Source organism: Sylvia atricapilla, chromosome Z (genome assembly GCF_009819655.1).
Source record: "Sylvia atricapilla isolate bSylAtr1 chromosome Z, bSylAtr1.pri, whole genome shotgun sequence".
Taxonomy (NCBI): domain Eukaryota; kingdom Metazoa; phylum Chordata; class Aves; order Passeriformes; family Sylviidae; genus Sylvia; species Sylvia atricapilla.
In genome coordinates this window covers 71,927,365-71,954,640 of record NC_089174.1, presented here as the reverse complement: position 1 = coordinate 71,954,640, position 27,276 = coordinate 71,927,365, and the positions used below count along the sequence as shown (strand labels likewise).

The following is a 27,276-nucleotide window of genomic DNA, read 5'->3' as shown; positions in this document are numbered from 1 at the left end:
AGGCAAACCAGAGGGTAGGATACGCGACCAAGGTATATGTGGAGTTAAGAAGTTCCTACTTTTCTTTGTATTCCCGTAATAGGATGTGGGAAGAGGAACAGAGGAGAACAAACGGATTTAATTTACCAGGTTATTGGAAAAACACACTTCGGAGGTCTGTTTTATGAGGCCAGCCTCACTGCAAGGGTACCACTCCTGACAACGAGCCCCGTACGCGCCGCCATTTCGCACCTCTGCAGCCCGGCGGGACCCGTTCTCCCCCGGGCGTCCGTGGGCCGACCCGGCCTCCCCCGAGAGCCGCAATGGTTCGTCCTGGGGCAGGGCGGGCGGGCGGTCAGTGAGCCGTTCGCTTCCGGGTTCAGGTGCGGGCGGGCGCTCTGTGTTTGCTCCTCCCCGCCGGCGCTCTGGCCCGGCCCGGGCGGGCGCTATGCGCAGACTCGGCCCTTGCCTCAAGATGGCGGCGGTGGCGGATAAACAGAAGCACGAGCACGGGCGGGTGAAGATAGGGCATTACATACTGGGGGATACGCTGGGCGTCGGCACCTTCGGGAAAGTCAAGGGTGAGCGGCGGGAGCGGGGCCGCGGGGCGTTCGGCGGCCCGTCAGCGGGGCCCCGGCGCCGGGAGCGCCGCTCGGAGCGGGGCTTGCCCGGGCTGAGTTGCTCGGGGTGGGACTTGTGGTCCCGCGGCGGGAAGCAGCGGCTGGGGCAGAAACAGCTTCCTCATCTGTGCTTGCGGAAATAACCGATGGGAACTAAGTGCTGCGTTTGTTCAGAGCAACTCCGGGCACGTAGCGAAAGTAGGGAGTCTAAATCCGCGAGCTTCTTATATTGCGGTTTGATGCTCGACTATGAACTCTCCATGCCCTTGTAAGGAAGGCAGGATTTCTCTCTACAGAGAAATAAGCGTAAAAAGATGGGTCTGGGATTGTTGGATTAGTTGGTAACCCAGCTGATGTGCAGATGCGGAAAAACTTCGTGTTCAATCTGCTTTGTTAACAAAGTTTTTTTCAGCGCAGATTTTAAAAATTTTCCATTGTAGGGCTATGGATGCCGTACTGCTTATTTGGAGGCTAGTGAAAATAAAGTAGAAGTTAAACTTCCCCATGGTGTTACTTGCCACAGATGGAAGGATTGTGCATTAATTTACACTGTTCCTCCCGTGTTGTTTGTCAGTATTTCAGATCCTGGGGCAAGCAAATAAAAAACATCGTTTCTCAAATGAGTAGAGCTAGGCTTAGGCTGTATTATCCGTAACGTTTTTTGTTTGTTTGTGTGTTTTTTGGTGTTTTTTTTGTTTGCGTGGGGTTTTTTTTGTTAACTTAGCAGGTGCATAAAAACCCTATTTTTTTTTCTCCCAATGTACGTAATACATTGTATGTGTTCTGCACAAGCTTTTTGAACTGTTGACATGTTCTGAAAAAATATTACTAATGTATAGGAAATAGGATGATATTTTGCTCTAGGAAAGCAGTAAAAAATATTCTGATAGCAGAGCCCTTTGAGTCTCTTTTTTAAGGGAAGCTTATAAAGGGACAACCCCAGCCATTTGGGAGCAGTGACCCCAGTTTCTGGCAGCTAGGGTACCATTCTTTTCTGTAGGAACTCAGTACTTCCTTGAGCAAAGGGGAAAAGAAAGTAATGCAGCAGATTAGCATTAGGTTCTCTTTCCTCATGAAGGGACTGCATGGTTGAGGGGAGGGGTCAAAGATGTGTTTGTTTTGTGGTTTTCTACCCAGCACACCGCAGAAGACTAAGGTTGGCATACCATCAGTGTTCTGGTATGATCCTAAATTTAGGAGAGCACTATTACACTACTGCTTTTCTTGCCCCTATATGATTATGTTACTATGTTACTTTTGTCTTGTTTCAGCTATGCTTAATAATGAACATTTTATCTATGGTGCAGTGATTTTCCTCTTGAGCACACATTTTCTTCATTTAATACCAGATCTGCAGTTGTTTTCCTGTTTTCGTCATTTCCTTCTCTGGTGATATGGTTTCGTCAATTGACATAAAGTGAAAAACATGTGTTCACTTCTTAAAATTCATTATGATTTACATTGAGCTCAGATAATGCAGGGGGTCAGGCATACGGCTTTTTGAAAGTGAATGTTTTATTCTAACAGTGGTGGCAGGCTGAAAAAATAGAACTGGAGGATCAGTGCTTTATTTGGTAATTGTGAAAGGTCTCCTGCTGTTGCTGTCAGATGAATTCGTGCTGCCGGTAGCTGTCACTGGTGTGATTCTTCCAGTTTATCATTTTCACCTGGCTGTACCACTCTGAATTAATTCTGAGTGACTTGGTTTACCTGACTGTTCCTCAGATGGGCAGTTGCAGAGACGCTGCTCTTAGCCAGCATCTAGGCAAAGCAAAAATGCCGCTGAAGTGAAAAGCTGAGGTGGAAGAATACTGAATCTAAACCAATTGTATGGGACACATTTATGTTCAGACTTCACTAGGATTCAGTGTAAAACATGTATCTCTATCAATTGTTTTTTAAGCACTGCTGATGTTTTCTGCTGAAGCTAGATGCAAACTTTCATTTCCAGATACTTTTGTTTTAAAGTTATCTTTCATAAATGGAAGAGTACTTGAGCTTCCTGTGGTCTGTACTGAGAAAGTGAGGGATATTTAAGGCTCTAAATATACAATAATTGTTCCGGGTCTCTAGATCTAGGTTAGCAACACTGTTCTGTATAGACTACAAACCAAGTGATCTTGGTCAAGTCATAACAGTAATAACAGACATGAAATGAACAGTATTGTGCAACAAGATGGCTTTGCACAGCATGAATTGTTGTTCTTCAGGGTTTTTTCTCATGTTAGTGAAAACATTTGTTTAGCACATACTCTTAAACATTGCTTCCCTCTGAGCTTTGGATTGGGTTTTTGGCCTGCTGCGAATTATTTCATTAAATGCAATATAGGCTTCTGATTTCTTTTTCCTCTAAAAACTTAATGGCTTGTACCTGTGTTTCGTGAGTGTATTGTATTTGGTCTGCATGGCCTCATAATCAGTTCTTTTTCCAATTGAAGAACTGTTGAACAAGATAGGGACTCTTCCACCTGCACTTCAGCAGTTAAAAATAAGTTGCTTCTGCTTTGAGACTGTCACTGTCATGAAAATCTTGGTGCTGTGCAAAGCCACAGTGAAGCCTGAAGGCAATTAGTATTATCAGAAAAAAAAGGAAATACAGGAATCTACTAGGTCTGTTAAATGAATTTTTTTTTCCCCCAGAGATTGTTTTGAAGGACTGATAGCTAGTTGAGGATTAGAGTGTATATTACCTTCCATAGGTAAAACTTAGATCAAATGGGAATGCAGAGTAGCTTTCAGGAAGGTAACACTGGCTGCTTATGTTTCTACATGATGTTATCATCTGGGGTGACACTCTCACTTCTGTCCTAATGTTGAATTCAAAAGTGTCAGCAGTCTGTTACCAGTTGGTATCTACTATTTTACTGGTAACAGATACCTTGAACTGTATCCAGGAAACTTGTGTCCTAAAAGGCTAGATTTTTTATAATTTCAAATTGGATTAAAGGAAGGCAAACATCTCTGAAGAAAATAGATTGAATTTGAAATGTCGTTAGCAAGAGAATAGGCTTTTGGAGATCTTTCTGCATTGGCACTGAATGACAGAATGTTTTCATTACAATAATTTATTCAGAGCTGTTGGAGTTGAAGAAGCAGAAAATCTTGTTTTTTCCCAGTTAGTGAATAAAATTAAGGCTTGAGGCTCACAGCTTTGAAGGCTCTGACAGCTAGAATTGGTTTCAGTCAACTGCAAATGTTACTGTTTAATTACTTTGAAAGAAAAATTTGTTTTGAAAAGCTCTTGTCTTATGTGCCTAGCTTATTGAACACAGATTGTAGCTAATGAGTGCTAATGGAATTCTAGTCTAAGGTAGACTGACAAATCAGAAATTAAATAAACCAGCTTAAAAATGAGATTTTATAATCCAGTGCATATCAGAACTGTGTATTTATATTCTCAGCTGTAGACTTGGTCAAATATGTATGTTACTTACTGTATGAAATACCTTCTTAAATGTACTTCCTGCAGAAAAGAAAAAAAAAAAATGTTTTTGACCAAAAGATTTTTTGCTTGGTTTCTAACAAATTGTTTTTTACTGACAAAAACAAATGTTACATTTTAACTTATGGATTAAAGTTGGCTTTTTTAAAGAAATTTTTTTCAAATACTTCTGTGTACATCAGTGCCTGTTAAGGATGGGTAAAGACTTTACAATTAAAACAGTTGCTTTTCTAATTGTTATAATTTTTTATGATAATTCTTTACTCCTGAGGTTTTGAACATAGGTGATATAATTTGTTTGGTTCCTTTAAAACCTCAGTCACATTTGAAGACAATAAAGCAAATGTGATTGCTTCAATTGTATGTCTGCTTCAAAGCAAATACTTCTCATAAATTTCTAGGCACTCACCTGTCACTGCTTTGTGTTCTGTCTAGAACTTTCTTTGGATTCCAGCTTTGTTCTGCATTCCTCAGTACTGCAAATACGTCTGCCCAGCACTTTGTGTATTGTGGCCACTGTTAGGTAATGGCTCCTCTGAATGAGGGGATGTGTTTTCATCCTAGTCAGGGCACTTCTGTTTTTTGAGATACTAGACATGTCTCAATGCAGCGTTGTGATGGTTCCAGGTCTTGGGTAATCCACTGGTTAGTTCCCTACGGGAATTCAGACTGCTTAATTTTATAGGTGGCTGTCTTCTTCTAAGAATAAGCATGCAGATGCTTATCATTATCCTTGGTTTCTCTTCTAAGAGCTTCTTCTCACTTGCATTGGTTTTTAGCTCGATATAGAGGCAGAAGGGAGCAGCAAGGTCTTTTATGCTGGAATGAGATTTACAGATTGATGGGTGTTTGTTTATTCTATCCAGATTATATATTGAACACAGACTTTTGTGGATCACTTCTGTTTAATCCCAGCTTCCCATGGATATATTAAAAAAAAAACTAGAAGCCCAGGGCTTATTTAAATTCTCAGATTAGGGTAGGCACTCAAATGAGTGAGTATTGTGTTCAGCACACTTGTGTTACAAATGTCTATTCATGTGGACAAGGATGAGCCATGTGGGTGTCTGAAGAATCTTAAAAGGCTTGTCTTTGGAAGGTGGAAATCAGGGTGGCAAATGAATGGTATTATTATAATCACTGCATGTGGCAGCCATGCAGATAGGGAAGCCTTCTAACAAAAAAATACTTGGCTTCTTGGTGTTCCATCTGTGATGGTGTTTTGGGTTTATGTAATTTAGTTTAAGAAAAATATTGTGTTTAAGAAAAAAAATTAAGAAAAATTTGCCGTGACTACTCCCAATAGCACTTGCAAAGTTAAGGACTTTAAGAGAGGTAACTGACTGTGAAAGAGTTTACACTTTTTAGTTCCTCTGTTAAAAGAACAGTGAAATTGTTCTTAGTTTCTTTTCCACTTATAGGAATGGATTAGGTTGCGTGTTTGCATTGTTTTTTGTTGTTTCTGTTCTATTTTTTGTGCATTTCTTGTCACATTTGCCACTTATTTAAATAGAATAAAGCTCTGGTGTTAACTGCACAGACTGTAGAGCTATCAGACTGCTCCAAGGACAGATACATTTTTATAAGTAAACTGATCAGGTACTTACACTGGTAATTCAGAGCAATTGCTGAAGCATGCTTCTTGAGGGAGTAATAGGAGTGATCCTTGCAGATGAAATAGAAGAGATAAAGGAAAACATGTTTGAGTGGGTTACCGCGTAAAGAAAATTTGGAATGACTTACACAGGGAGAGAAAATGCTCTCTCTAATTAGCAAGGATGGTGGGGTTTGGGGATATGCTTTTTTTTTTTTTTACTTTTTTAACCAATATTGCAAAGAATGTTATGCTGCAAGACTTCTGCTGGTTAGGCTTAAGGAATTTCTTATGTGTATACATCTTCTAATGATAGACTTGAGGAGGAAATTGGAGTAGGGCTGAAGAAATTCCATACCATCTGGTTTTCAACTTCCCAAAGATAACGGGAATATGTGGAATGCTAGTGTCTTAACTTGGCTACATTCAAAAAGGAGAAATAATGTCTTAACTAAGCAATTGAAAACCTTGACTAAGTACTTAATTGTTTCTTGCAGTTGGAAAACATGAGTTAACTGGGCATAAAGTTGCTGTGAAGATCTTGAATCGACAGAAGATTCGCAGCCTTGATGTTGTGGGCAAAATCCGCAGGGAGATTCAGAACCTCAAACTCTTCAGGCATCCTCATATAATTAAGCTGTAAGTTTTGCTTACTGTAAACAAACTTACTTTTTGCTCTCACTGATCTAAAATACATATAAAGGGTAATGCTACAAACAGTATCTTGTCAGAAAAAGTAACCAGCTTCAAAATATACCACTGTGTTCTTCTGTAAAGTGTTTTCACAAAGCTGATCATTACTGCAGGCTGGAGAGTTTCTATTAGATCTTTGCCTAGACATTCTTGGGACAGGTGTATGAAAGGTAATGTCATGACATGTTTCTGGTAGCAGTCATCTTTGAGTTTAGTGGCTGCTTAATTTTTCTTTTTCTGTTTATGTTTGATTTATTTTTTTTTTTTCTGTTTGGGAAATGAGTGTAAAGGTCATTTCTATACTGAGCTACTCTATCTTCTCAAAATGTGTTTAGTGATGTGCTGGTCAGTGATAAAAATTTTTTCAGTGTAGGTGGTGCTCTGCAAGAGTTTTTCTGGATTAAGGAGGTACAGTTTGATAAATGTGATTGCTATTTTAGAAATCTTCAGTGTAGCAGCTATCCTTTGTCTATATGTCGTATTTAAAATGTGCCTGATTACATCTCTTATGATCAATAGCTCATCAGTGGGTTTCAAAGTACAACTATGTCCCAGAGTAGACCTGTCATGTCTCATCTGTGCTAATAAATTATAAGTAATGTTGATTTTATTTTGACTCCAATTTCCTGTTATGATAATCTGCACTTCCGGAGTGGGGGGTAACTTCCACTGTCTTAGTCATGATGTGGGTGGGTTTTTTATGTGTAGAATATTGTCTAAAGATTGCCACTGGGAGATGCCATGTCTCTGCACTACCTTTAATTCAGCTACAGGTGCTACACTGAAGCTAAATTACATACTGTAAGGTCAGCTCCCCCACTTCTTCAGTGTGCTGGTTTTCAGAAGACTGTTGAGTTGATTTGTCAGCAAAGTTGCTAGTGCTTTCAGTTAATCTGTGAATGAGTCCAAAGGGCATTCCTATAGCCAGAACAGAATAGGAAGTGTTAGTGCACCAAGTGACATACCAGTCACCTGGATGAATAAGCAGTGTGTGCTTGTGGTGTTGCTAAATTGAAGACAGTTTAGCAGATTTCAGATGACAGTTTCTTTCTCAGGGAATCACAGGGAGATTTTTTTCTTTTGTATGTGGAACACTGTAAAGGGAACAAATTAAGAAATTTTTGGGTAGGACATGGAGAAAAAATCAAAATCTCTTAAATTGTGATTTTTGTCCTTAAACTTGTTATTTCAAAGCTAGGTTTTTAAAATTTAATTGAAGTAGAATGATAAAAAAAATCATAACCAGAGATCAATAATCTTAAACACTAATATTCATCATTATTAAGAGGATTTTTTTCCTAGTCTGGAAGTACACTTTTTAAGTTATGGCAGGTGAATTTTTTTGCATGTTAATGTCAAAAACTGTATTTTTGCAACACTAAGAAAGTAATTTTGAAGTTGTTTTTCACTGCATCAAGCTGTTGATGAGGCAGCACTGTAAAAAATCTTACAGAAATCACTTGTACCTCTGAAAGAACAAGGACTGATATTCCTGATAGGGATTACAAATTTCCTGCTAGTCTTTGCAATGGTGGCATCACACAATGGAAGGAGAGTAAAAATACTTCTGAAAAATACTGTCATTCCAGTAGCTGTAGATTGATTGATAGCTATTTTAAAGTATTTTTTTAATCTGATTATTTGTACGATTTGGTTTTAACTGAATGTAACTAGTGTTTTACTGAGCATGTAGACTAATAGATATCTTTTCTTGCCAGGTACCAGGTCATCAGTACACCCACTGACATTTTCATGGTGATGGAGTATGTTTCAGGAGGAGAACTGTTTGATTATATCTGTAAAAATGGAAGGGTAAGAAGTAGTCCACCTCTGCAAATCAGTGACTTGCATTCTGTTATTGCATTCGCAACATTTCTGTGTCATCCTGCACAGAGGGGACAGACTTCTTGGGTGTCTTTTTGGGTGTCTTTGTCAGAATGATACAATTAAAAGTTTTCTTTTCTCAAAAGAATACTATGATTAGTGTAGCACAGGATATATGATTAGTGTTGCAGGATTTCTATGAGCAGATGGAATGTACTGTAATTTATTAGTAGTGTAGTACAGATTTTTTACATAACTTAACTTGGGCTATCTATTCACCCAGACCCTCGGTAGATCTGGTCAAATCTTAATACATATTTTGCTGTATCCATATAACAATCACAGTATAGCCTTGAAAATCATAGGGACAAACACAAGTCACTCAGTCCTCAGGGTAAGCAGAGGATAGTGGGGGTGCCTGTGGCCACCAAGAAGTCACAGGTTTCATTCCCATTTAGGACTTGTAACTGTTTAATACTGAAGACACTGCTCTGGCTGCTGTTGCAGTTCCATATGTCACCACAGAGTCATCCATGGCTCTGTGCCTGGGAACTAAAGGCTGCAAAGGAAGCGGGTCTTCAACCTGGCTCCAAGGAATCTTGAGGCTGGTAGGGAGGCAGGGCATCCAGGGCCATGAAGCAGAGGGCGTGAACACTTGACTTCCAAGGTCACAGAACGGCTGCTTGCCTCACAAAGTGGTGTTAATTAAGCTAACCACATTATCAGGGACTCGGAGCAAGGGGTGCTGGTTGCACCTTGTTAAATGTGGGTGTGTTTTCTTGTACTCGGTTTTCATTTTGCTGCTCTCAGTTAACATCTATTTTATGATTGTGGGTTTTTTTTCTGAAAGTACAGTTGGTTATAGGTTGACACATTTCAAATCTTTGTGTGATTTTGTCATAGCATTCTTCCTTCCTACTAATCCGTTAATTTACAATGGCTGAGAATAAACCAGATGAATAGGTACCACTTGGAGTAGCTGAAAACTGTTCCTTCAGTATATCTCACTATTGGAAAGCTACCATTGTGCCCATCTTGTTGTCTCCTACTATTAGAACAGCTTGTGTGAAAGATCTGAAGTTACTTTTTACAGACTATTTAGATATATAGGATGCTTCAGTTTCTGGGACAAAGTGGTGTGGATTCAGGTCTTTGTAGGAAATGCCTGCCTCAGTCTGCTGTGTAGGACTAGCTGCTGTTAGCATAAACAGCATCTGAAATTTGTAATTTCTGTGCTACATTTCAGCAGCTTTTGCCAGCTTAAATCTTGTGGTGTGCTTAGACATCAAAGTTTGTTGATAATTCCAGTTAAAGTTAAATGTTCGACTGCTAATGTTTCTAGTTAGTGAGTATGTAACACCTGCCAAACCCAATTTCAAGAGTGTGATTAAGAACTTACAGTGACTTCCTGAGTAACTGGGTATGTTTTGTTTTAGTCACTTCAGAGCTGTGGCACAAAAAAAATGATGTAAGATAAGAAGCTGCTTGCTACAAGTTCTGATAATCTGCTGTATAAAGTATCAAATGATAAGTATAATTTATAAGTTTAGGTCTTGGAAGAGTTTTCTCTGGCTAGTAAAAATGAAAACCAAGTTAACTTCCACTGTCTTTTAATTACTTAAAATCTTTGTCTGTTTTAGCTTGATGAGAAGGAAAGCAGACGTCTGTTTCAGCAAATCCTTTCTGGTGTGGATTACTGTCACAGGCACATGGTAGTACATAGAGATCTGAAGCCTGAAAATGTGCTTCTTGATGCACACATGAATGCCAAGATAGCTGACTTTGGTAAGTAGTGCTTTATTTTTCCATCTGATTGCATTTCTGGTGTTAGATGCTGTTAATAACAATGGAAAATATTGTATGTATACTTTAATATCCTGGTGGTGGGTTACAACTGAAGAACACGAAGAGAATAGATGTGAAGCAAAATAATGTTTTTGCACATTTATTGAACTTGTTTTCCTCTCAAGCTTTCTTGCTTTCTTTTGAGATATCTTCTGTGACAGGCTGAAATTGTTAACTGATTAGTTTGGTTTCACTTAACAGTAATTTCTTTAATTTAAAATGCTAAGTAGACTTAGTTTCTGACCTTTTTCTTCGAAACTCACTCCTGTCTGTTTAACCATCTGTAAAATGTAGATGCTTGGCTCTCTTGGAAGAACAGTGCAGGAGCAGTTCATCATCTTTATGAAGTTACAGTGGTATAGAAAAATACACTAGTCCTCCTGATTTGTTTATGCCAGCTGTTCATGACACAGCTGCAGAGAAGCCTTGAAGCTAGTTTCTTGGAAGCATCTGAGTCAGGAAACCTCACGACATAAGCATAGTAAGGGATCCATGGTATCCACACTGCTGTGTCATGACAGATCTCTTGTAGACATAGTGGATAATACCTGCTTATATAAGTCTCCAGTGAAAGGTGTTAGGTAATGCTGAGTAAGTATGTTTTAAAAGTATGGTGTTCATCTGTGTGGGCCCTGGGAATCATTGGTTTCTCACGTGAAGAAAATTATCTAGGTGAAATGGCTCACATGGTCAAGAAATGAAGTGCAGTAAATTACAAATGTATCTTTCTGTAACTTAGCATCAGCAAAACTGTAGCATTCAGTTGATCATGAGTGGGGTATTAAACAAGAGTTTAATAAAAGCTTTTATATGTTAGAATATGAAAGCTAGCCAAGCTATACTCTTTCCTCTCTACATTCCCTGCTGATTCATAAAAGGGCATAATTCCTTTATGGAGACTGAGTTCTTTGGCTTATGATAGTCTTGATCATGCAGCCTCACTGAGCAAACTAGAAAAAATTTTCTACAGCTGTTTGACTATACTGAGTGCTAGTGAATGCAGGTGGCCTAGTTCTAAAGCACACTGCAGTTGCTTACAGAGTATCTGAAAAGCAGTCTACAAAAGTGCAGTTATACAGGAACCAGGTGTGTAGTGTAGGGGTGTAAACTGTGGTAAAGTTATGTTTACTCCTCAGTTCCCTTCTTCTGTGTTACCTCTAACAGTATTTTAGGGAATTCTGTGATAGCATTTACTACTTTGGCATTTTACAAGCAATATTAGGTTTTAGTACTTGTTAATGACCAAAATCTTATCTTGCTGTACTGCTATATCTCCCTTAGAGCAACTTTGTTCTATGTCATGCCTGTGTCATCCAAATTTAACTGTTCTAGTCTAGGAATAAATATGCTCTCAAATATCTCTAGGCTGTGGGCATGGATTGATGTTACTCAGATTTCTCATAAAATATGTGGATGATTATATGGCATGCTCATATGAAAATTCCATAATTCCAAACAATATTATTTCTTAACTGGAATAAATTTGTTAATTTTATCATTTGAATCACTAGTGATTTGTTCGTGGTGGTATATGCGGTGTGAAATAATTTTGCTCCCTGAATTTTTAGTAGTTACTCTTATACACTTTCAGGTCTATCAAATATGATGTCAGATGGAGAATTTTTAAGAACAAGCTGTGGTTCCCCTAACTATGCTGCACCAGAAGTAATTTCTGGAAGGTAGTTTCTTTTATATTGGATACATATATGCATGTACTTAAGTCATGTTGCTGTTTGATTCTAAAGGGTACAAAACTTGTTCAGCTGACAAGCTTGATTCTGAGAAACTGAAGGCTGTTAGTTGCATTGATAATTTTTTAAATGTTTAAAGCTAGCTGTGAACTAGCTTTGAATAGAGGTGGTGGCTAATGCCCAAAATGCATTGTGTACACTCTGCCTGAATTGCTTTAAAAATCTCATGTACAGCTCAGATCTTGGAAGCTGAGATACAGAGTTACAGGCAGAGTCTGCTGTGAAGTTGAGTAGCAGTGAAATACCTGTTGCATAGTAGATACTCAGCCTGGAGGTAACTTCTGTTTTTGTAATTTATGATTGTCAAGTCTGCTTTCAGCTACCTACCTTAATATTGCCCCTTGTTGATTGGAGGCCAGATATCTGTTCTACTCTGGCAGTGGCACAGAATACATGACACATTCTGCTAATATGGACTTGTATTAAACTTTTCAGCCACTGCTTGGGGGATAGCTGACTTTGCACAGATTCCTCTAAAACGTTGATAACAATAACCTGGGCTCTCTTAATAGTAGATGCATGTTTCTTTCAGTTTGCCATTGTGTGAAATTGCACTGTGGATTATTGTTACACATTAGAGAGGAAGACTTGTACTTGTGCCCTGTTACATATTAGAAAGGCTAGAGTACTGAAGTTCAGTGGAGGCATGGCATAGGAATGGTGTAGTGCTTGCAAAATCAGTTGTCCTGAGTTCACGTGCTTTTAATTACTGTGACACAATGGAAAAATGAGAGAAAACATATTTAAATGTATTAAACACAAATCACTAATTGGGTTTTTTTCCACAGGTTATATGCAGGTCCGGAAGTAGATATTTGGAGCAGTGGGGTTATTCTCTATGCTTTGTTATGTGGAACACTTCCATTTGATGATGATCATGTGCCAACCCTTTTTAAGAAGATATGTGATGGTATCTTTTATACCCCTCAGTACCTGAATCCATCTGTAATAAGTCTTTTGAAGCACATGCTGCAAGTGGATCCAATGAAGAGAGCAACAATCAGAGACATTAGGTAAAACACTTGCTGATGTCTGATCATAAGATGCTGGAATTACAATAACGCAAATATGCAGAACAAAGAATTTATTAATATAGCTTGTCCATGTTTTCTAGAGTGAGATGAAAAATTTAGCTTCTGATGAAGCTGAAACCAGTGGCTTGGTTTTGGCTCTGATAGGGCTGATCTCCAGTGGACCACAAAGTATCTATTGGAGATCATAGTAAAACAAATTATTTATATATGGAAATTCTGAGAAACTTTAGGTTTAAGGCTGTCATAGCAAAGCTGTTTACTTGCATAATGGTTTGCAAAAATTACCCTATATAGATTTCTCTGTGGGAAGAAAATTGTCTTTCCCATTAGGAACCAGTGCTCTCTCCTGTAAATATCCGAGGAAGCTCTTTAATCTTTAACTGCTGCTTTTATTCATATTTCTTTAGACTCTGAAAAGTTATTTGTTAAGACTGTGAATATTCCACAAGTAAGGCAACAATTTCTAGCTTCAGAGCACTGGCATGAATTTGTGTATGAATGGTAATTACTTCACCAAGTACTGATAAGTTAAAATTTATAGGTAGATAGAAGCTTCATGGGCTCCAGATTCCAAGAGATGATTCTGGAGAAGTTAGTTGTGTTGACAGATGTGCACTGGATCAAATTTAAAAAAAGGTCGCTGAGAGAAAACGTACTCTATATAGCAGCTTAATTTTCTTTACAAGGAGCTCTAAGGAAAGAATGCTGCTATACTATAATAGTGAAAATGCTGCTCCTTTTAGAGTTGGAAGTTAGGAAATGAGCCAAGTTAATTGTTTCAGTGGAACAAAAAATGTTTACTGCTTTATTACAATAGGAAGTACTTCCTTGCAGAGATGAAAGCTCTGTGAAAACTAAGCACTGTAAAACTTGTGTGGTTGGGAACTTAAGTTACCTCAGTTGTGTTAAATAGTGTGTGGAAAAGAAGTGGTGCCAAAACACATGTTGAAAAATGTTGGTTACAGAACACGGATGGAAATTGAATCCAAAACAGCTCTGTCTTACTATTCATACGACATGTCACCTCACAGTTTAAAGGACAAATTGAGTTTAATTGAATACCTAATTCGTCTAGGGTATGTATGTATGTATGTGCATGCAAGGGGAAAGGACTGGTGCCATGAACAGTAACAATATTTCTCTGGGTTCAGTCATCCCAGCTATGGCTGAACCTTTGTTGCAGTATGGAAAAACATTTTTCTGTTTCCTAATTGATTGTTTTACTGATTAAATGATATTTTGTTCAGCATATTTGTGCTGAGGCAGTGTTCTCTGGATCACTGAGTTCTCACACTGAGTAGACCTTAGTGCACTGTGCTGGTTTGGGTTTGAGTAGAGTTACATTTTTTCACAGTAACTGTGTTTCGAATTTGTACTGAAAATAGTCTTGTTGACAGGTGGATGTTGTAGTTACTGCTTAGCAGGGCTTGCACAGAGCCAAAGTCTTTTCTGCTTCTTACACTGTCCCAACAGAGCAGGCTGGGGGTGCTCTGCTGGAGCAGCTGACCGCAACTGACTACAGGCATATTCCATATCATATGGGGTCATACTCTGTAGTAAAAATAAGAGGAAGGCTGATGGGGCTGGTCTGCTGGTCATCAGACATTTTGTGATGAGCAATTGTTTTTATCTGCATTACTTGTCTTTCTTGGGTTTCCTTGTCACCTCTTGTGGTTTTTTTTTTTTTTTTCCTTAGATTTTTTAAAAAAGAAATTTCTAATTATTAAACTATTTTTTTCTCAACTCTCAAGCTTTTTGCATTTCTACTCTTCTGACTCTTCCCCTTATTCCACTGGAGAGGACCAAGCAAGTGGCTGTGTGGTGCTTGGTGTCGAGCTAATAACAGATTTGAACAGAGCATGTTGGATAAAATAATTATAAATTCTATCGGTGTAATGGTTGTTGGTGAGAATATTGATTCTTCTGTTCTCAATACTGATTTGTGTGATCTCTTCCATGTTCTGTTTTTTGAACATATTGAAGATTTTTGTTGTTTTTTGCAATTTGCTGTGCACTATAGTGCTTAGTGCATTTTAATTAGAATATTGGCCTTGAGCTTAATCTGCTGTTTGGGCTCTGTACTGAAACTGTTATTGTCCTTTGGGTAGCATCTCAGGGAGACAATTAACAATTACACATCTTTGTCCAAGTTTTATTTTTTCTGGAGCAAATACAGAATGGCACCTTCACTGTATTCTTCCGTGTTGTTTTCTCCCTCATTGCCATAACTTCAGTATCTTGAACATCCTTAGCAGTCAAGACATTGCTACTCGTATTTCTTAGGAGCATAGTTTAGTCTTTTTGCAAGATCAACAAGCTATTTTGGAACATCTTGCAGGCCTCACAGCAGTGTGTGGTTACAGGTGGTAAGGCATGTGGGAGAAAATGTGCAGGTAGGACATGATAGAAATGGCATTTCATCATGAAATGATAGAATGTTTGAAAGAAATATGCTGTTGCAAGGAGGCCTGGCTTGTAACACCGTGCTCGGACCGGGCCTCTTCCTATTGAACACTGCTCAATACTAATCAGCATCCTCAAAGAGAAGAGGGGATTTCCGGGTCTGAAAACATATCAAAAGACACTTTGGCTAAGCCAGAAACACAGCTTTCAACTATATCACTTGTTCCTATAAATTAAACAACCAAAGCGAAAGTAGCCTCATTTGATCAGGAATGAAGAAGTTTCTAGAAGGGAACAGAAGAGGGAATCAGAAGGATCTGCCCTCTCTGCAGTAGAACAGTCACAAGAACAAGAGGAGGAAGGGACTGAAATAATAAAAGAGAAAGTAACCACCTGATTCTATCCTGAAGCAACTTTAGACTAAAATTAACTTTATATTTTAAAGGAATTTCCTGTTAAAAATGTTTTCTTTACTTACATATTCTCAGAATTTTTTTATTTTTAAATTTAGGGAACATGAATGGTTTAAGCAGGATCTTCCAAAATACTTGTTTCCTGAAGATCCATCATATAGCTCTACCATGATTGATGATGAAGCCTTAAAAGAAGTGTGTGAGAAGTTCGAATGCACTGAAGAGGAAGTGCTAAGTTGTCTGTACAGCCGAAATCACCAGGACCCTCTAGCTGTTGCTTATCACCTCATTATAGATAACAGAAGAATAATGAACGAGGCCAAAGACTTCTACTTGGCGACAAGTCCACCTGATTCATTTCTGGATGATCACAACCTGTCTCGCCCTCACCCTGAACGAGTGCCATTTTTAGTAGCTGAGGCACCACGTCCTCGCCACACCCTGGATGAGCTGAATCCACAGAAGTCAAAACACCAAGGTGTAAGACGGGCTAAATGGCACTTGGGAATACGGAGTCAGAGTCGACCAAATGATATAATGGCTGAAGTTTGTCGAGCAATTAAACAACTGGATTATGAGTGGAAGGTAACAAAATAGAGGACCTTTACAGCAAACAACAATGCATTTAGTTTGAGCTGTGTAGTTTCATAGCCCAGACATCTGAAGCTGTTTTCATATTCTGGCACTAATCTCATGTACCTGTGCTGTCTGTGTTTGCTGTGCCAGAAGGGTTTTGGGAGTAGACTGTACATGCTGACAGGAAAAAAGGCATGCTAGAGTTTTCTCTTTGGGCTGTAGGAATATATTTCGCTTGGCTTAAAAAAACCCCAACAACCCTCAAATCCAACAGGTAATGAAATTTGAAATAATTTGATAAATACTAGTTAGTGGAAAGGACAAAAACAATATGCAGTGATTTTCAAGCAGTTCTGGTTATCTGACTCAAATCTCTTTCATACTAGGTTGTAAATCCATATTATCTGCGTGTTCGGAGGAAGAATCCAGTAACAAGTGCATATTCCAAAATGAGTCTTCAGTTGTATCAGGTGGACAGCAGAACATACTTACTGGATTTCCGTAGTATTGATGGTATGTGAAGAGCTAATTAAGTTAATTGAGTTGCATGGGGAAACATTCTACTTGCAAACTTGTCTTTATTTACTTACTTAGACGTGAAGTAAGTGTTGTCCTTTTTTATTTTAAAACAATCTAACCTGTATTAGTGTTTCCTTATTCCTTCCTGGACTACTGTTCCTGTGATACATGCTCAGCTGCTGCATCCCTTAAACAATTGTTCTCTTGCTATATCAGCTCCTGGGAAGTTCCATTTTATGTCTGCATCAGAACTAATACCAGTAGTGCAAAAGGGGACAGGACTGTTGGAGGTGAGATTGGGACCAACCTAAGCTGCCTTTGGAGCTTCGCCCCAAATTTAAACATTAATTCAGATCTGAAGTAAGCGTGTGAACAGTGTTTTCTAATGACGATAAAGTATGAAACCCCTAGATATTTAAATGTGACTTGGACTGTACCTTGCAGACTGGGTCTGACTGGGATGGAGTTAATTTTCTTCCTAGCAGTCTACATGCTGCTGTTTTGGATCTGTGACTAAAGCAGTATTGATAGCACACAAGTATTGCTGACCAGGACTGGCATAGTATCCAGCCTTTGTTTTTCCAAACTGCAGTGTTGGGAGGGGAGCAACAACTCTGCAGAGCTGAGCCAGATTGAATAATGCCGTATTATGTTATGCCTAGCAAAGAAATAGTTTTGGGGAAGGTAACGTTGAGACCAGTTGGGAATCAGTCTGCTTTGGGGATAGTGAGTGGTTTCCATTGCATCACTTTTCTCCCCCACTTACTTAAAACTGAGCATTTCATGAGTTTTCCTCACTTTTGCCCTGAATGTTTTCTTCCCTTTTGCACTGAGATATCAGCTGCAAGGCAAAGTTAACCCACCAGTTCTGCTAGTAGCTAAAATTTGAGGTAGGGATTTTATGCTCACAGGAATGAAAATCTTGAAAGCATTTCGTTTAACCTGTATAAAAATATATTTTATGGAGTGACAGTAACACTGTATATAAAGCCTGGTTAGATGAAGTGACTAGAGGAGCTAAAAGAGACTGAACACAATACTTGTTTATGGGCATAGTAGACTAAAGGAAAATTACTTACAGCCAGTGGTGTAGATGAAATGCCTAGGAAAACATTGCATAGAGAAAAGCTTTTTTTTGTTGTTTTTGGATTGCTTAGAGCTGTGCAGCTGGAGGAGGACAGCCTACTAAAATCCAGGTTTCCACTTTTGAGAAAACACAACCCAAAGGCACAGATTTGTTGTAACTCTTCTAATAGTTAAAATGATTTGACATTTCTTTCTCTCCAGCATGGTTAATTGTTCTCTGTTCCTCTTAACAATTTGTAAATTAAAGTAGCTTTGTGTAAACAGGAGAAATAGCGTTTTCACTTACTTCTCCTGATATAATTTTTCAGGAGCCAGCTTAGAGCCAAATTAATGTTCAGTATTTAAAATCAGAATAGAGATAATGGTAGTGTTCTGCTGAAGTAAGACTACTATTAACATGAAACTATTTTCTCTTCATACTGAAGGTAAACATAGGTTGTTGCAGCCTGAACATACAACATTCAATTGTGAAAAACTTTCAAAAGAGAAGAATAAATGAATGCAGATGCTAAGAAGTATAATGTGCTAATAAATTATCATTAAATACAAAAAATAACAAGGTACAAATACCCAAAAGAGAACAAAAATAGAATAAAAATAAAGTAGGTGATAGAAAAAATCAACAAACTGCTATTGAACTACATCTTATGATGCTGACCTATTTTTGTTTTGAGTAACCTAAATTAGCATAAGAGCATTTGCTGTTGCGCTACTATGTTTACAAGCTTTTATTTTATGTCAAATACAGTTAGCAAAAGCTGGTTTTTTATTAAATAAGATTAAATAAAAAGATTTAGAAGTGTGAGAAGGGGAAGATACTTGCTCTTCCTAGAACTGATTTGATACTGATACCAAATTTTCCTCTCTTCCCTTGCTCCCAGATGAAATTACTGAAACGAAGTCTGGGACTGCAACTCCGCAGAGATCAGGTTCTGTGAGCAACTACAGATCTTGTCAAAAAGATTCAGATGCTGATGCTCAAGGAAAATCTGCAGATACGTCCCTTACCTCATCAGTGAACTCTTCGCTTGACTCTTCCACAGCTGATGTAACTCCAAGACCAGGGAGTCATACAATAGAGTTTTTTGAGATGTGTGCAAATCTTATTAAAATACTTGCACAGTAATTTTGAAGATGGGCTTATTTCTTTTACAGCAATAAGCATGCCTAAATCATAGTCAGATGCTTCCAATTATAATCAAGTGAAATTAACTAAGGCGCTTAAAAAACTAGCCACAAAATGCAACTTGCACGGGGATAAAAATTATTATGGGCAGTTAACATGTATTATTTTGAAGCTGGAGTGAATTCTGATTGCCTGCTGTCCAATAGCATAACACAGGTACAGGAAATAACATGCCCTTTGGGTACTGTTTGTAACATTTTACCTTAAGAGCAAAATAGGCTGCCTATAATATTTAAGCTAGATGGACCTCCTTGTTTTTTTTCTCTGGTTATACATATATCTGATGCACTGTAAGTTAACATACACATACTAGTTCAGTGATCTCAGTATGACTTGTTGGTCACCCTTTACAGTTGTGACTCAGCATCTCCTAACAGTAATGTGTTAAAACTGCTATGTTTCTTCCCCCTTATTTGACAGAAAATAATAAAGAATGCTTTGATGTGTTACTATGTACTAATTTTTTCAAAAAGTGTTATTAAATGCATGCAAATCCAGGCAGTTGGAAATGTGTGTAGATGCTCTGTAATGAACTGAGGGTGAAAATTCTTTGGACAGTGAGTAGAATGATTGAGTCCATAACAATGGCAGGAGACTTAACACTTAAATGGTGTGGCATCCCATGGGCTAAACCAAAATGTTGCTATGTGGAGAAACTGTGAGGAATCTCATCATCTGTGCATGTTATCCTAGTGTGATAGCAGGACAGCAGCTTCCCACTGCTACTGCAGGCCAGGACTCCTTTTCCTTAGGAACATGTCCCTGTAGATAAGAGTAGAGCCCGAGGGCTATTTTCATGCTATTCCAGAATGTGAAATTTACAGGGTTTAACATATATGTTAATGTTTTGATACAGCTGGTTAAGTCAGGATATACTATACAGTATTTAGAATGAAGTGAAAACTACATACACAGGTTTCTAGTTTTTCCCAGGCAACCTTTATAGAAAACTTTGCTATTCAATGTAACGGAATTAAGCAGTCAAAATTTTCAGTTGAGCATTGAAAACTGATCATGACAACTTCACTACTGGAGCTTTAACAATCGATTGCAATTACTCGTAATAAAAGTCCTTCTGCATTTATGTAGCATTTCACAAAAAAAAACCCTCAACTTCATAGGTTCAAGTCACAGGTAGTACTTGCATGAAAACCTTTACTCTCTTTACATTTGATGCTGTTAGCCATGGTTCCATTTTCATCTGGCACTTAACAGACACAGTCATAAAATATTTAGTTTTGCATTCAATACTTAATGCTCTCTTGAAAATAAAATTCATGACTTACATAGTTTCAAAGGTTACTCCCCCAGGAAGAGGCTGGAACTCCAGGCATTACTATGAACAGTCAAACCTGGACTCTTCACATGGATGGAAATTCTTGCCAATGGCTGAGATTTTATCCATGAGAAACTGATAGCTACAGATAGAAGAACAGTTTAAATCCTGGCCAGCTGGCTGCAGCCCAGAAATTCACATGCACAGAATCTGAAGAAACATAAAGCTGCTTTAAAGCTCCTCAACTGCTATAACTGTTCTGAACTGGGTGGTTGTGAGGTCTGTCTAATAGGTGGGTACAAGTTCATTTCTTTATCCTCATCTGTCACAGATGGTTCCGGTAGGGACATTGGCTGTAAGTGGAAGATTTTCCAAAGTGAAAGTATCAGAAGTTGAAACCCAAAACTTTAAGATGCCAATGTGAGGGACCAACTGCAAATCCTGCAAAGCACTCCTGTCTTTAGTCTTGTAAGAATTGGTTGCAATGTACTGAATAAATCAGTGTGTTCATTTTTGTTACCCTTTATTTTGGAATTAAGTATTGCACTTGTATAAACACTACAAACACACAGGTTTTTAAATTGTAGTAAGTCCTCATCTAGAATTGGTTTGGGATCATTTGCATATATGAAGCTATTTATAAATGCTATGTGTTCCTTGTAATGCTGACAACACATGCAAGGCGTAAAGATGCAAAATAGCTCTTGATTTTAATACCATTTTGGCTCTCTTGTGGTTTAAGACAACCCTGGTTTGTCCTTAGTTTTGGTATCAGGAGGTTAAAGCAAGTTTCTGGCAGAAGTGTACAATATATGTAGTTGTAAATAAAAGTACATTTTTATGGTAGATCAATTTTGATGGCCAAAGGTTTTCTGATTGAATTGAGATTTTTATAGGGAGGGGGAGGGATGGAAAGGGTCACTAACAATTGAGTTGAACCCAGTTGCCTGTTGTGTGACTTACCTATGCTTTGTAGATCTTGCTGTTAAAATTGTTTTCTTCACGAATTCCTACTGATCTTGCAGACTTTTCGCCTTGCACTAGAAGCTGCCAAGAGGCTGAGAAATGAAACTTCACTAAGAGAACTGCCAGAGTTGTAAGGCAGCATATGCAGATACACAAACTGGTAAAGTGTGTTACTCTGTATTCCCAAGCTTACTCCTGTTGGAGTACAATGAGTTACCTTGTCTTTATATTGTAATTTTTTCAGTAACATGGATGAACACGGGCTGTCCTTTTGCAATATAACTCACTAGGTAATGGATAAAAATTCATCTTGGTGGTGCAATATGAAGAAAAAAAAACCCTTTCATGTTTGTCTTGATATGAGTGTTTAATACAAACTTCGAGCCTATTTTACCAGTTGATTACCATTGTAAGATATGAAGTCCTGTTCTTTAACAAAGATGTGCCTACTTCCTGTTAATTTCTTTTTGACAAAGCTGAATGGCAAAATTGCTTGTTTCTAACTGTATAACTTTTTAAACTTTCAAAACTAAAAGCTAAGTAAACATGAAATACTGAACCATCTTGTTTGAAACTGTGTGCTTGCTATTTTCTAGTGTTATATGTGAGAGGACGAGAACTGTTATATTCGTTTTAAAACCAGCAGCTATTACAATTACAGAAAAAGCAGCAACATGACGAAAATTACAGCAGATTTCCCAGCTGGGCAGGATGGTGCAGCAGCTGTGCTCACCTTATCCTTACCCTTTTACTCTCAATCGTGTAAACTCTTGCCGCAGAAAAGGAATTTGAGACAGAACAAACACTGACCCCGTCTTTTGCGCCTCTGTGGTGACGCGCTTCATCTCATCTTCACTCAGCCTTTCCTGCGCACAATACGGGGGTGGGGGTGTGGTTGAGTATTTCTGGTTGGTTTGGGTTTTATTTGTTTCGTGGGGAGGTTGTTTTATTTGGCTTCTTCTTCTTTTTTTTTTTTTTTTTTTTTTTTTGGGTTGGTTTGGTTTGTTTGGGGGGGTGGGGGGAGGAGGGACGGATTGGGGCAGGGGAGGGCCCTGGTGGTGGTTTTTTGGGTTTGGGTTTGTTTTGGTTTATTGCGTGTTTTAGTTGTGATGGTGGGTTTTTCCCGTTTAGAGGAAAATCCCGTCCTTGTGAGCCTGGGTCACTTCTTTACGGGACTTCCCGGCCGGAGCTGCCTCTCCGTGGTGGGTGGCTGCTATCGCAGGGCGCACTCGGTACACGCGGGGGACATTCCCGGCGTCCCGCACATGTCCCTGTGTGACACTCGAGCACCACGGGCGGTGGCACTCCCAGGGCCGGCTGTTTTGTCCCCTCCGACCCTCCACCGCCGCCTCAGTCCGCGCAGTGGCGCGGGAGCCGCCGGCACCCCACGGCATCCAAGCGGCCCGGCCGAACTACGGCTCCCGGCTGTCCCTGCCGCTGCCCTCGCTCCTTCCTGCTCCTGCCCCGTTCCTGCGCTGCCGCCCCGCCTTTCCGCTTCCTGCCGCGGGCCGAGGCTGGCGCCGCGCTTCCAGCCGGGAGAGGTGGCCGGCCACAGCGCCAGGTACCGCCGCGGGCGTCAGGGCTGTGCGTGCCTCAGGGGCAGCTCAGGTGCCGCCGATCGGCTGAATTTTGTGTGGGGGGGTGCCGCTCTCTATTAGTGCTTTGGCTTCGGGATGAGTGAGGTCTGATTTTTCTGCTGTTCACTCAAAAGCTAAATTGCCTAACTACTTAAAATGCATTCTTCCTATTTCTCCAGATGGCTTCTTTTGGGTGGAAGAGAAAGATTGGTGAAAGGGTTTCAAAAGCTACTTCTCAGCAGTTCGAAGCAGAAGCTGCGGATGACAAGGATCTGGGTGACGATGATGATGCTAACTGGGTGCTCGCAGCTAAGAGAAGAAAGGAAATTCTCTTAGAAGATTGTGTAAGGAAAAGTAAGGAGCTCAAGGATGAAGGTGCAAATTTGGCTGAAAATATGAGGTACCAATATTGTCTTACTCTTTTTTCATTGACTGAGAAGCTGCTGCATGGTGTTCTACTACCTTCTCTAAACACTAGTGATGTGCTAGTATTTGCACTGATAGTTCTCATCATTTGAAAAGTGATAATTTCTTTCATTCTGCCTTTACTGTCTGGTACTAAATAAGTTTTTGCCTTTAGTGGTGTTGTCAGCTGTGAAACAAAGTACGTATTCCACATTACCTTTGCGTGTTCTCATAACAACAGCAGCAACAACAAAGATTATAGGAGTCGATAGATGGGAAAGTGACTGGATCTGAAAGCTGAAAGGGTAAATAGGATGCAGGGTGATAAGCCATACCATAAGAAATGCTTTAGCCACTCTTGAAAATATGTTTTTTTTCCCTTACTGAGAGTAAACCTATTTGCCTTCGCACAATGCCCAGGCAAATACTGCCAAGCAACTAATGTGCTGTTAATCTGTGTAATACTTTGTTAAGTCGGGTACAGGTGCCTCCTGAGTGTTGGGAGTTTGGCAGTTCTGGAAAGATATTGCAAAGGTGGTTCCATTGTCTTGTTATACTTCAGGCAGGAAGTCCCTTTGGAGGTGTGTTAGAAGAGGGAGAGGTGGTCTATAACCACCTATATTAACCACCTACAAGTATATTAACTACATAATTTGACCAGATCTTCACTAGAGGGGGAAGAAACAGTTCTGAAAGTAGTCCCCTTAAAATCTTCAGAATTCTTTAACATACAGATTTTAATCTTTTCTTTTCTTTTAAGAGCATCTTCGCTTTATTGTTCCAGATCAGAGATATTACTTTCCTGGTAGAAATATTACCAAGATGTCAGTAGGTGTTCCTGTACTCTTAAGCTTTTTGTCTTAGGAAATGTCATGCTAAAAAAGAGTTTCCTCGGCAATGTGGAAGAGAGAACAACTTCGAAGTTTAAAGAAGACAAGTTTGTATATTAAACATAATGTGTGTATGGTTGGGCCTGACTCTAAAAAAAAAAAAAAAAAAAAAAAAAAAAAAAGAATAGATACAAAATCTCTTTGAGAAAAGACTCATTTACAAATATTTAAATACAGTTTTCCTTTTTAAATGGTCACTGAAATAGTGACACTGTTCAGTAAGTGGCTGCAGTTGATTCTTTTGTGAGGCCTGTAATTTCTGAATAAAATTTTGAAGCCTTTAAAAGTTGAGTTTAAATTAAAACTTAATAACACTTAAACTTAATTTAGAGCATCCTGCCATTATATTAATCAATAGATTTAATGCAATAGTTGCATAAGCAGGTTACATTAATATTAATAGTTGAAAACATAGAATGTAGAAATTAATAGTCAATTAACATCTCTGTTTTTAACACCAGAAATAAATGATAGATTGGTCTACAGAAAGGTAGATCCATTCTGTCCTTTTAGAAGTACAGAGATTGCTAAATATTTTTTATTAAATATTTTATTATTTAATCTTGTATTGCTAATGCATCCTGTACTACATATATTAAACAGATTGATTTTTTTGTTTCTGTTTTCTGTTATACATATGCCTTCCTTGTATTTTGCTTTGGATGTTGTATATCTTTTCTCTGTGTTCTTTTTTTTGTGTATTTTTTAAAGTGCAATCAGTCTCTTGAACAGTGGCAAATATTTTGTTGTAGATGTGGTTTAGGGCAGGGACATACTCAACAGCAGGTAATTTTTGATGCTTTTAATATCTTCACTTGGTCTTAGAAACTGAGTTCTCCATTACCTTTCGGTTAGAAAGCAATACAAAAGTTTCACCCATCCATAAGTAGCAATGTAGGCATTTTTTGTGAGGTTAGGGAGAACTGTGTCTCATCTAAAGTGGTTATAAGAACTACTGAGAAACTCTGAATGGCTTACAACAGGTTTGCTGAAGTTAACATTCACATCTGAGGCTCAACAGAAGTTCTCACTTGAACTTATAGTTTCCATCAGCTACTCCAGCATACTCTGCAGTTCAGGCAGTGATGGTGATACGGTGCTGTTGGGGTACATAACTTTCAGACAGATTTTCTCTTGAAAATAAAATTGCATAAGTTTTACTCTCTCTGGCAGAAAATGGTTGCTGTGATTGTGTGAAGGCCTGTGTGGTCTATTTCTTAAACACACATTTGTACAGCATTAGCAGACTCATGTAAATAATTAAATACTTAAGGTGAATTGTTTCCTGAAATATCAAAGTGTGGTAACAGTTAAAAAAAGACATGAGTTGGATTGTGTAGCATTTTAGAAGCAAATACCTAGTAACTAGAAAGTAACATTGGTTGTTGGTTGATGTTGCTTGCGGAGGGAGGGGGATCCTAAAAGAAAAACTCCTGAAGAAGCAGGGGTTCTAAACAAAAGAAAGAATGGAAAGTAATAAATCAGCTTCATCTCTTAGGGTAGAGAGAGTCTGAGGTAATGTGCATGGCAGAAATTAATATGATGAATTTTATAAGCAGGCCCACTATTAGCGAAAATAGTCATTACCATCTTTGTGCTATGTTAGTCTACTCAGCTTATTATTCTAGTGATGGCTACAAACTCTGGCTTTGTTAGTCTCTGGGTACACCGTAAGTCTGTGTGGAGGAGTGAGACCTCACTGTTTCATTGGTGTTTGTAAAGTGGGATTTTAATGCATCTTGGGTGGGGGGGAATAATGAATGAGCTCCTCAGGCACCAGAATTTATGCAGCCTGTGTTATTTTCTTGTTGTCAAAGTTGGGAGTGGCATGGTGGGATTGTTTGGGAGGTAGTGTCCCTCTGGGGGTTTTCAGCTTTTGTGGAACTGTTTGAGGAGTATTTGTACCTGCTGTAAGGAACCTGATAAGCCAACACAGACACACAAAAGAAAAACACTGATGAAGATGGATGGTTTCTGATTCATATTTTGCTTTTTTTGTGGGATGGGAAGAAAGATTAGGAGTCTTCCAGAAAAAGGTGTTAAACTAAGCTGATCATCACAATAGGTGTGTTACTGTGAAAAACACTGTTAAGGAGACTATGACATAGAAATTTGATAAGTAGGCAGTGTTGAAGATGGCTTGTAAACGGGTGATCTTGTCAGAACAGCAAGAAAAGGCAGATTTGTGGAGGAAGTATCACGTTTGTATGCTCTTTTGATGTGTGAGAAGGAGCAGTAAAACAAATATGTACAAACATACAGTCTTTTGGGAGCAGGCATATGGTGCTATTCTTTAGGCTGTCATGTGCTGCAGGGCAAGGATGATCTATGTGGATCGCTTCCAACTCAGGGTATTCTGATTTCTGTAAACAGAGTATTGTCTGTTGATGGTAAGTATGAAGAATATTCCAGAGGAAAAATTGTTTTGCTTTTAGGAAACTTAAGATACTGGTGGGTTATCCATCTTGATACACCAAGTTCGGATGTGCCCACATACACTGAAGCTAAAAAAAGAGACAACTGAAAGCAAAATCAAAACCCAGCAACCCCAACCTATTCTTTTGTGTTGATAGTCCTATTCTGTTTTAAATCCAGCATAAATTCACATGTTCCGCTTTAGTATTTTGAACATAGCAATTTGCCATTACAGTGTTACTTGACTGGGAGCGAGGTAAGCCTTTGGCTCTGGTCACACGGTTAAGAAATGGTTGAGGTGCAGGTAAACATGAAGTATGATGTCCTTAAATACATGGCATGTGAGCAGTAAAAGGAGGAAGAAAAAACTCTCAGACTTGTGTCCTCAGTGTAACTGAGTTCCCTGTCCGTACAGTAGCTCTGCAGTATCCCTGTGCTGTTTTCAAACCTCAAACTTCTTTAACTGCCCAGTAAGTGGCGATAGAGCTCTTCCCTGAGGAGAGGTGCAGGATTTCTGTTGGAAGTAGATTCTGTCGGGTTTAAATTCTCAATGATTTGTATTTTTTTTTTCAGTTTTGCCAAATACAAGTTAAAAACTGCTTTTGCTTCTGATGATGTTTATAGCACTAAAAAAGAGTAAGAATTTCCATCCTGATTGGGAAGGTTGTGTTTTCAGCTGCAGCACTCCTACATTACAGGTTCCCCTATATTAAAAAAAAAATAAATCACTTTGTCACTTGATGTCTAGATCAGACTGATTAATAATAATTTACTTTTTTTCC

At 38.8% G+C, this 27,276-nt stretch overlaps 2 protein-coding genes across 2 annotated transcripts in view; both read left to right on the top strand.

Moving 5' to 3' along the window:
- The first annotated feature begins 163 nt into the window (after positions 1–163).
- Positions 164–21,759, top strand: PRKAA1 (protein kinase AMP-activated catalytic subunit alpha 1). The gene is given in 9 exon segments (XM_066339028.1): positions 164–560; positions 6,133–6,274; positions 8,047–8,140; positions 9,793–9,937; positions 11,589–11,676; positions 12,537–12,761; positions 15,697–16,183; positions 16,561–16,687; positions 18,661–21,759. Coding segments are annotated over 9 exon segments (1,950 nt in total). The 3' UTR covers positions 18,906–21,759.
- A 942-nt stretch (positions 21,760–22,701) lies between these two features.
- TTC33 (tetratricopeptide repeat domain 33) overlaps positions 22,702–27,276 on the top strand; it is a 46,742-nt gene continuing 42,167 nt past the window's right edge. Inside the window, exon 1 of the mRNA XM_066339029.1 lies at positions 22,702–23,184. Within this exon, the coding sequence (XP_066195126.1) occupies positions 22,964–23,184 (221 nt within the window). The 5' untranslated portion in view covers positions 22,702–22,963. The remainder of the gene's footprint in view (positions 23,185–27,276) is intronic.